The 9,842-nt window shown below is 45.3% G+C and overlaps 1 protein-coding gene and 1 pseudogene across 1 annotated transcript; both read left to right on the top strand.

Annotated features, from left to right (window-relative positions):
* The first annotated feature begins 1,553 nt into the window (after nucleotides 1-1,553).
* Nucleotides 1,554-9,842, top strand: part of LOC127919333 (glucagon receptor-like) — a 72,456-nt pseudogene continuing 64,167 nt past the window's right edge.
* LOC127919335 (keratin-associated protein 10-4-like) lies at nucleotides 3,692-5,595 on the top strand. The gene is made up of 3 exons (XM_052502841.1): nucleotides 3,692-3,728; nucleotides 4,028-5,353; nucleotides 5,423-5,595. Exons 1-3 carry the CDS (start codon nucleotides 3,692-3,694, stop codon nucleotides 5,593-5,595), a joined length of 1,536 nt encoding a protein of 511 aa, XP_052358801.1.

Genomic DNA, 9,842 nt, shown 5'->3' with positions numbered 1-9,842 from the left:
TCTCTCTCTCCTCTCTCTCTCTCCCTCTCTCTCTCTCTCTCTCTCTCTCTCTCCCTCTCTCTCTCTCCCCTCTCTCTCCCTCTCTCTCTCTCTCTCTCTCTCTTGCTCTCTCTCTCTCTCTCTCTCTCTCTCTCTTTTTTGCTATCTCCCCCTGTCTCCTCTCTCCTCCCCCTCTCTTTCTCACTCTCTCTCTCTCACTCTCCTCTCTCTCTCTCTCTCTCTTTTTGCTATCTCCCCTCTCTCTCCCTCTCTCTCTCCCTCTCTCTCTCCTCTCACCCTCTCTTTCTCCTCTCTCTCTCCCCTCTCTCTCCCCTCCCTCTCCCTCTCTTTCTCCCTCTCTCTCTCTCCTCTCTCTCTCCCTCTCTCTCTCTCTCTCTCTCTCTCTCTCTCTCTCTCTCTCTCTCTCTCTCTCTCTCTCTCTCTCTCTCTCTCCCCCTCTCTCTCTCTCTCTCTCTCTCCTCTCTTTCTCCTCTCTCTCTTTCTCTCTCTCTCTCTCCCTCTCCCCCTCTCTCTCCCTCTCCCTCTCTAATAATAATCTAATATATGCCATTTAGCTCTCTTCCCTCTCAGTCATGTGTGCCCTCTCCGTCTCTTTCTCCTCTCTCTCTCCCTCTGTTCTCTCCATCTCTGTCTCTCTCTCTCTCTCTCTCTCTCTCTCTCTCTCTCTCTCTCTCTCTCTCTCTCTCTCTCTCTCTCTCACTCTCTCACTCTCTCTCTCTCTCTTTCTCTCTCTCTCTTGCTATCTCACACACACACACACACACACACACACACCCTCTCTCTCCTCTTTTTCTCTCTCCCTCTGTCTCTCTCTAGGACAGGCTTACTCCAGAGCACTGTGTCTCTGTGGTTAATCATTGTACCTACTTGGTGCTGGGGTTACAGAAAGTGCTTTAAGTAGGATAGTATGTTGTAAAATTACACAGAGCCACTTGTCCACAATACATGATAAATGGACAAGTGCCTTTCCTGTTTGTTTCCATGCAATTGTTATGTGTGTGTCGGTTTGATTATACAACAAGTGGGTTGTTCAATAGAGTGTGTGTGTGTGTGTGTATGGGCGTGTGTGTGTGTGTGTGTGTGTGTGTGTGTGTGTGTGTGTGTGTGTGTGTGTGTGTGTGTGTGTGTGTGTGTGTGTGTGTGTGTGTGTGTGTGTGTGTGTGTGTGTGTGTGTGTGTGTGTGTGTGTGTGTGTGTGTGTGTGTGTGTGTGTGTGTGTGTGCGTGTGTGAATGTTATTGGGGTTCTTCTGTGTGTGTCTGTCTGTCTGTCTGTGTCTGTCTGTGTGTGTGTGTGTGTGTCTGTGTGTGTGTGTGTGTGTGTGTGTGTGTGTGTGTGTGTGTGTGTGTGTGCATGGGCGGGTGTGTGTGTGTGTGTGTGTGTGTGTGTGTGTGTGTGTGTGTGTGTGTGTGTGTGTGTGTGTGTGTGTGTGTGTGTGTGTGTGTGTGTGTGTGTGTGTGTGTGTGTATGCCTGCATGTGTGTGTTTGTGCCTGCGTGCGTGTCTTCAGAGTGCAGCGAGACTTCGTATAGCAGTGACGTTTCTCTAGCCTCAAGCCGTGGCTAGGTGAGTTAACACCATGCTCTCAGTTAGCCTCAAGCTGCTCATGCTGCTCACGCTGCACGGACACCTGTCTGCTGCCCCCTACTACACTACGGCATGTGGTCTGGTCTGATACAACTCTCTGGTAAGCTCTGCTACCGTACTGTGCCTCTCTCAATATGGTGCTGATGGGTTTGTCCTGCGACTGACACGGTTACTGTGCGTATTGTGTGAGTGAGATTTCACAGCTATGCCGTGGGATTAACAGTGGGCAACCATTGGGATTCATCAGAATGAATTAATGAATGATCAGATCAGATGCATGACTTTCACATGTATTCATTAACCATCAGGCTTCACATCAGATGTTAAGTTGTTTGTGTCATTTCAACACTGTGCTGTGTTCCCTTGTGTGTGACTCAACACTGTTCTGTGTTCCCTTGTGTGTGACTCAACACTGTTCTGTGTTCCCTTGTGTGTGACTCAACACTACTGTGTTCCCTTGTGTGTGACTCAACACTGTGCTGTATTCCCTTGTGTGTGACTCAACACTGTGCTGTGTTCCCTTGTGTTTGACTCAACACTACTGTGTTCCCTTGTGTGTGACTCAACACTGTGCTGTGTTCCCTTGTGTTTGACTCAACACTGTGCTGTGTTCCCTTGTGTTTGACTCAACACTGTGCTGTGTTCCCTTGTGTGTGACTCAACACTGTGCTGTGTTCCCTTGTGTGTGACTCAACACTGTGCTGTGTTCCCTTGTGTTTGACTCAACACTGTGCTGTGTTCCCTTGTGTTTGACTCAACACTGTGCTGTGTTCCCTTGTGTGTGACTCAACACTGTGCTGTGTTCCCTTGTGTGTGACTCAACACTGTGCTGTGTTCCCTTGTGTTTGACTCAACACTGTGCTGTGTTCCCTTGTGTGTGACTCAACACTGTGCTGTGTTCCCTTGTGTTTGACTCAACACTGTGCTGTGTTCCCTTGTGTTTGACTCAACACTGTGCTGTGTTCCCTTGTGTGTGACTCAACACTGTGCTGTGTTCCCTTGTGTGTGACTCAACACTGTGCTGTGTTCCCTTGTGTGTGACTCAACACTGTGCTGTGTTCCCTTGTGTTTGACTCAACACTGTGCTGTGTTCCCTTGTGTGTGACTCAACACTGTGCTGTGTTCCCTTGTGTGTGACTCAACACTGTGCTGTGTTCCCTTGTGTGTGACTCAACACTACTGTGTTCCCTTGTGTGTGACTCAACACTGTGCTGTGTTCCCTTGTGTTTGACTCAACACTGTGCTGTGTTCCCTTGTGTGTGACTCAACACTGTGCTGTGTTCCCTTGTGTTTGACTCAACACTGTGCTGTGTTCCCTTGTGTTTGACTCAACACTGTGCTGTGTTCCCTTGTGTGTGACTCAACACTACTGTGTTCCCTTGTGTGTGACTCAACACTGTGCTGTGTTCCCTTGTGTGTGACTCAACACTGTGCTGTGTTCCCTTGTGTTTGACTCAACACTACTGTGTTCCCTTGTGTGTGACTCAACACTGTGCTGTGTTCCCTTGTGTTTGACTCAACACTGTGCTGTGTTCCCTTGTGTGTGACTCAACACTGTGCTGTGTTCCCTTGTGTTTGACTCAACACTGTGCTGTGTTCCCTTGTGTTTGACTCAACACTGTTCTGTGTTCCCTTGTGTTTGACTCAACACTGTGCTGTGTTCCCTTGTGTGTGACTCAACACTGTGCTGTGTTCCCTTGTGTTTGACTCAACACTACTGTGTTCCCTTGTGTGTGACTCAACACTGTGCTGTGTTCCCTTGTGTTTGACTCAACACTGTGCTGTGTTCCCTTGTGTGTGACTCAACACTACTGTGTTCCCTTGTGTTTGACTCAACACTGTGCTGTGTTCCCTTGTGTGTGACTCAACACTGTGCTGTGTTCCCTTGTGTTTGACTCAACACTGTGCTGTGTTCCCTTGTGTTTGACTCAACACTGTGCTGTGTTCCCTTGTGTGTGACTCAACACTGTGCTGTGTTCCCTTGTGTTTGACTCAACACTGTGCTGTGTTCCCTTGTGTTTGACTCAACACTGTGCTGTGTTCCCTTGTGTGTGACTCAACACTACTGTGTTCCCTTGTGTTTGACTCAACACTGTGCTGTGTTACCATGTGTTTGACTGGGGAGCACCAGTCTCTGCCTTCCAGTAAGTCTTGCTGGCCATACATCACTGGGGAGCATGTATTGGTATAGCAGAGTTGGTTCAGATAGTGCTATGTCTCAGCTCAGGGGGCTACTGAGGCTGCAATGGAATCACCACATCCTGTAGCCATGTCTGGTTGGTCTATTTACAGCTGGTCCTGTAGCACTTTAACAGCTCTGATACAATCTGCATCTCGCCTGGCGAAGGTCTGGAAGAAAGTCATTTGGAAAGCTGATAAGGGAATGTTAACATGGAAATGGACTGTGTTCCAGTGGACTGTGTTCCAGTGGACTGTGTTCTAGTGGACTGTGTTCTAGTGGACTGTGATCCAGTGGACTGTGTTCCAGTGGACTGTGATCCAGTGGACTGTATTCTAGTGGACTGTGTTCTAGTGGACTGTGTTCCAGTGGACTGTGATCCAGTGGACTGTATTCTAGTGGACTGTGATCCAGTGGACTGTGATCCAGTGGACTGTGTTCAATTGGACTGTGATCTAGTGGACTGTGTTCTAGTGGACTGTGTTCCAGTGGACTGTGTTCTAGTGGACTGTATTCTAGTGGACTGTGATCCAGTGGACTGTGATCCAGTGGACTGTATTCTAGTGGACTGTGATCCAGTGGACTGTGATCCAGTGGACTGTATTCTAGTGGACTGTGATCCAGTGGACTGTGTTCTAGTGGACTGTGATCCAGTGGACTGTGTTCTAGTGGACTGTGATCCAGTGGACTGTATTCTAGTGGACTGTGATCCAGTGGACTGTATTCTAGTGGACTGTGATCCAGTGGACTGTGTTCTAGTGGACTGTGTTCCAGTGGACTGTGTTCCAGTGGACTGTGATCCAGTGGACTGTATTCTAGTGGACTGTGATCCAGTGGACTGTGTTCTAGTGGACTGTGATCCAGTGGACTGTGTTCTAGTGGACTGTGATCCAGTGGACTGTATTCTAGTGGACTGTGATCCAGTGGACTGTGATCCAGTGGACTGTGTTCTAGTGGACTGTGATCTAGTGGACTGTGTTCTAGTGAGCTGTGTTCCAGTGGACTGTGTTCTAGTGGACTGTATTCTAGTGGACTGTGATCCAGTGGACTGTGATCCAGTGGACTGTATTCTAGTGGACTGTGATCCAGTGGACTGTGATCCAGTGGACTGTATTCTAGTGGACTGTGATCCAGTGGACTGTGTTCTAGTGGACTGTGATCCAGTGGACTGTGTTCTAGTGGACTGTGATCCAGTGGACTGTATTCTAGTGGACTGTGATCCAGTGGACTGTATTCTAGTGGACTGTGATCCAGTGGACTGTGTTCTAGTGGACTGTGTTCCATTGGACTGTGTTCCAGTGGACTGTGATCCAGTGGACTGTATTCTAGTGGACTGTGATCCAGTGGACTGTGTTCTAGTGGACTGTGATCCAGTGGACTGTGTTCTAGTGGACTGTGATCCAGTGGACTGTGATCCAGTGGACTGTGTTCCAGTGGACTGTGATCCAGTGGACTGTGTTCTAGTGGACTGTGTTTTAGTGGACTGTGATCCAGTGGACTGTGATCCAGTGGACTGTGATCCAGTGGACTGTGTTCCAGTGGACTGTGTTCCAGTGGACTGTGGTCCAGTGGACTGTGTTCCAGTGGACTGTGATCCAGTGGACTGTGTTCTAGTGGACTGTGTTCTAGTGGACTGTGGTCCAGTGGATTGTGTTCCAGTGGACTGTGTTCCAGTGGACTGTGGTCCAGTGGATTGTGTTCCAGTGGACTGTGATCCAGTGAACTGTGATCCAGTGGACTATGATCCAGTGGACTGTGATCCAGTGGACTGTGATCCAGTGGACTGTGATCCAGTGGACTGTGCTCCAGTGGACTGTGATCCAGTGCTTTAGCCAGAGTGGGATAGCCAGTATCTCTCTATAGCCACCATCCCACAGTAGAACAGTCTGTTAGCCATCAGAGTGGTAGATGACATATCAGAAGAAAAGCTGATTTTGTTGTCGTCTGTTTGGGTCTTCCTTAACAACAGGGTCTCTGTAATACGGCTGTATGTATCTGGAGGTAATTTCCTTGTAAATGTACCCATGAGCACCAACGTGTGACGTTCATAGGAGCACGTTAAATTATGTGTCAAATGAAAGCTAAGAGTCGAAGATTTCAGAGAAATTAAGACATATATACATTTTCCAACCTTTTCCATCCTAAAAATGAGGGAACACAGGAAACACAGGAAACACAGGGAACACAGGAAACACAGGAAACACAGGGAACACAGGGAACACAGGAAACACAGGAAACACAGGAAGCACAGGGAACACAGGGAACACAGGAAACACAGGAAACACAGGAAACACAGGAAACACAGGAAACACAGGAAACACAGGGAACACAGGGAACACAGGGAACACAGGAAACACAGGAAACACAGGGAACACAGGGAACACAGGGAACACAGGAAACACAGGAAACACAGGGAACACAGGAAACACAGGAAACACAGGGAACGCAGGGAACGCAGGAAACGCAGGGAACGCAGGGAACGCAGGAAACACAGGGAACACAGGAAACACAGGGAACACAGGAAACGCAGGGAACGCAGGAAACGCAGGGGACGCAGGAAACGCAGGGAACGCAGGAAACGCAGGAAACGCAGGAAACGCAGCGCAGGAAACACAGGGAACACGGGAAACACAGGGAACACAGGGAACACAGGAAACACAGGGAACACAGGAAACACAGGAAACACAGGGAACACAGGAAACACAGGAAACACAGGGAACACAGGAAACACAGGAAACACAGGGAACACAGGAAACACAGGAAACACAGGGAACACAGGAAACACAGGAAACACAGGAAACACAGGAAACACAGGAAACACAGGGAACACAGGAAACACAGGAAACACAGGGAACACAGGAAACACAGGGAACACAGGAAACACAGGAAACACAGGAAACACAGGAAACACAGGAAACACAGGAAACACAGGGAACACAGGGAACACAGGGAACACAGGGAACACAGGAAACACACACTGTGATTTCTGTTCAGACAGATGGAAAAGGGATCTTCCAGAAAAAGTATTTAAAGGTTTTTAGAAATACATCAAAACACAACATGTTGAAATAAAGACCCCTGCCAGCTAACATCAACCCTTATATTTAGTTTAGGAGAATGTGTCTGTCTTCTTTAAGAAACATGTTGAAATAAAGACCCCTGCCAGCTAAAATCAACCCTTATATTTAGTTTAGGAGAATGTGTCTGTCTTCTTTAAGAAACATGTTGAAGTAAAGACCCCTGCCAGCTAACATCAACCCTTATATTTAGTTTAGGAGAATGTGTCTGTCTTCTTCTTAGAAACATGTTGAAATAAAGACCTCTGCCAACTAACATCAACCCTTATATTTAGTTTAGGAGAATGTGTCTGTCTTCTTTAAGAGACATGTTGAAATAAAGACCCCTGCCAGCTAACATCAACCCTTATATTTAGTTTAGGAGAATGTGTCTGTCTTCTTTAAGAAACATGTTGAAGTAAAGACCCCTGCCAGCTAACATCAACCCTTATATTTAGTTTAGGAGAATGTGTCTGTCTTCTTTAAGAAACATGTTGAAGTAAAGACCCCTGCCAGCTAACATCAACCCTTATATTTAGTTTAGGAGAATGTGTCTGTCTTCTTTAAGAAACATGTTGAAGTAAAGACCTCTGCCAACTAACATCAACCCTTATATTTAGTTTAGGAGAATGTGTCTGTCTTCTTTAAGAAACATGTTGAAGTAAAGACCTCTGCCAGCTGACATCAACCCTTATATTTAGTTTAGGAGAATGTGTCTGTCTTCTTTAATAAACATGTTGAAGTAAAGACCTCTGCCAGCTAACATCAACCCTTATATTTAGTTTAGGAGAATGTGTCTGTCTTCTTTTAGAAACATGTTGAAATAAAGACCTCTGCCAACTAACATCAACCCTTATATTTAGTTTAGGAGAATGTGTCTGTCTTCTTTAAGAAACATGTTGAAATAAAGACCCTGCCAGCTAACATCAACCCTTATATTTAGTTTAGGAGAATGTGTCTGTCTTCTTTAAGAAACATGTTGAAATAAAGACCCCTGCCTGCTAACATCAAACCTTATATTTAGTTTAGGAGAATGTGTCTGTCTTCTTTAAGAAACATGTTGAAATAAAGACCTCTGCCAGCTAACATCAACCCTTATATTTAGTTTAGGAGAATGTGTCTGTCTTCTTTAAGAAACATGTTGAAATAAAGACCCCTGCCAGCTAACATCAACCCTTATATTTATTTTAGGAGAATGTGTCTGTCTTCTTTAAGAAACATGTTGAAGTAAAGACCTCTGCCAGCTAACATCAACCCTTATATTTAGTTTAGGAGAATGTGTCTGTCTTCTTTAAGAAACATGTTGAAGTAAAGACCTCTGCCAGCTAACATCAACCCTTATATTTAGTTTAGGAGAATGTGTCTGTCTTCTTTAAGAAACATGTTGAAGTAAAGACCTCTGCCAGCTGACATCAACCCTTATATTTAGTTTAGGAGAATGTGTCTGTCTTCTTTAATAAACATGTTGAAGTAAAGACCTCTGCCAGCTAACATCAACCCTTATATTTAGTTTAGGAGAATGTGTCTGTCTTCTTTAAGAAACATGTTGAAGTAAAGACCCCTGCCAGCTAACATTAACCCTTATATTTAGTTTAGGATACGTTTTTCTGTCTCCTGTAAATTCAAGAAACATTGGCTTGTCTATTGAAATTCCGTTACCAAGAAAAATATCTTTATAGGGCTCTACCGTGCGACCATTTCACTCACATACAGTGGGGAGAACAAGTATTTGATACACTGCCGATTTTGCAGGTTTTCCTACTTACAAAGTATGTAGAGGTCTGTAATTTTTATCATAGGTACACTTCAACTGTGAGAGACGGAATCTGAAACAAAAATCCAGAAAATCACATTGTATGATTTTTAAGTCATTAATTTTCATTTGCATACGCTCCCAAATATTTTCCTGTGAGACCTGAAATGTTTATTTAGGAGCACCAGTGCACCTAGAAAAATGAAGGATTCTAGTTTTAATATCTCACATGTTTTTCATTGTGCTCCTAAATGTATTTGTGTGCGCCTACGTGTGCACCAGTGGAGACTGCTCAGGGGAGGACAGCTCATAGTAATGTCTGGAATGGAGTCAGTGGAATGGAGTCAGTGGAATGGAGTCAGTGGAATGGAAACCAGCCTTTAATGATTTCCTCCCTCAGTCAGTGGAATGGTCCTTGTTTGCAATGCTTTAATTATTTTCTGAGTGAATGAAAGTTCGTTAGAAGTAACAAGTGGAGATATCAATTAGTTATGTTCAGTGGATATGTTTTCAGTCTTTCTAATCTTGTCACGCCCTGGTCAAAGTATTTTTGAATGTATTTGGTCAGGACAGGACAGTGAATGGGTTTTTGTATGTGGCGTGGAGTCAGTGGGAATGTAGCAGTGGAATGGGGTGTTCAAGGAATGGAGTCAGTGGAATGGAGTCAGTGGAATGGTTCAGTGGAATCAGTGGAATGGAGTCAGGTGTTTAGTCAGTCTCTGGAATGGAGTCAGTGGAATGGAGTCAGTGGAATGGAGTCAATGGAATGTTAGTCAAGTGGAATGGAGTCAGTGGTTTGTTTAAATAAACATGGAATGGAGTCAGTGGAATGGAGTCAATGGAATGGAGTCAGTGGAATGGAGTCAGTGGAATGGAGCCAAAGTGGAATGGAGTCAATGGAATGAAATAAACAATGGAATTAACAGTCAGTGGAATGGAGTCAAAACAGTGGAATGGAGTCATATTATGGAATGGAGTCAGTGTTTTAATGGAATGTCAAATGGAATGGAGATCAATGGAATGGAGTCAATGGTGGTTCTTCACTGGTTGTCAGTGGAATGGTCAAAATCTTGGCTCCAGTCTCTGTCTCTGTCTCTCTGTCTCTGCTGTCCTCCCTCTGTCTCCTCCACACGTGGTCCTTGTTCTGTCTCAGCACTGCTTTAAGTTATTTTCTGAACATTTCTGAACATGAATGAACGTTCATAGAAGTAACAAGTAAAGGTATACCTGTCTCTCTATCATCTGGTGGTCTCTCTCTCTCTCTCTCTCT

Source organism: Oncorhynchus keta, unplaced genomic scaffold, assembly GCF_023373465.1.
Source record: "Oncorhynchus keta strain PuntledgeMale-10-30-2019 unplaced genomic scaffold, Oket_V2 Un_contig_1636_pilon_pilon, whole genome shotgun sequence".
NCBI lineage: Eukaryota > Metazoa > Chordata > Actinopteri > Salmoniformes > Salmonidae > Oncorhynchus > Oncorhynchus keta.
This window is presented reverse-complemented; position numbering and strand designations above follow the sequence as displayed.

Coding starts and splice junctions, on each gene's coding strand:
- LOC127919335 (XM_052502841.1), top strand. CDS start 3,692: ATGTGTTTGACTGGGGAGCACCAGTCTCTGCCTTCCA. Junction 3,729..4,027: donor GCACCAGTCTCTGCCTTCCA/GTAAGTCTTGCT, acceptor ACTGTGTTCTAG/TGGACTGTGTTCTAGTGGAC. Junction 5,354..5,422: donor GGACTGTGTTCCAGTGGACT/GTGATCCAGTGG, acceptor ATTGTGTTCCAG/TGGACTGTGTTCCAGTGGAC.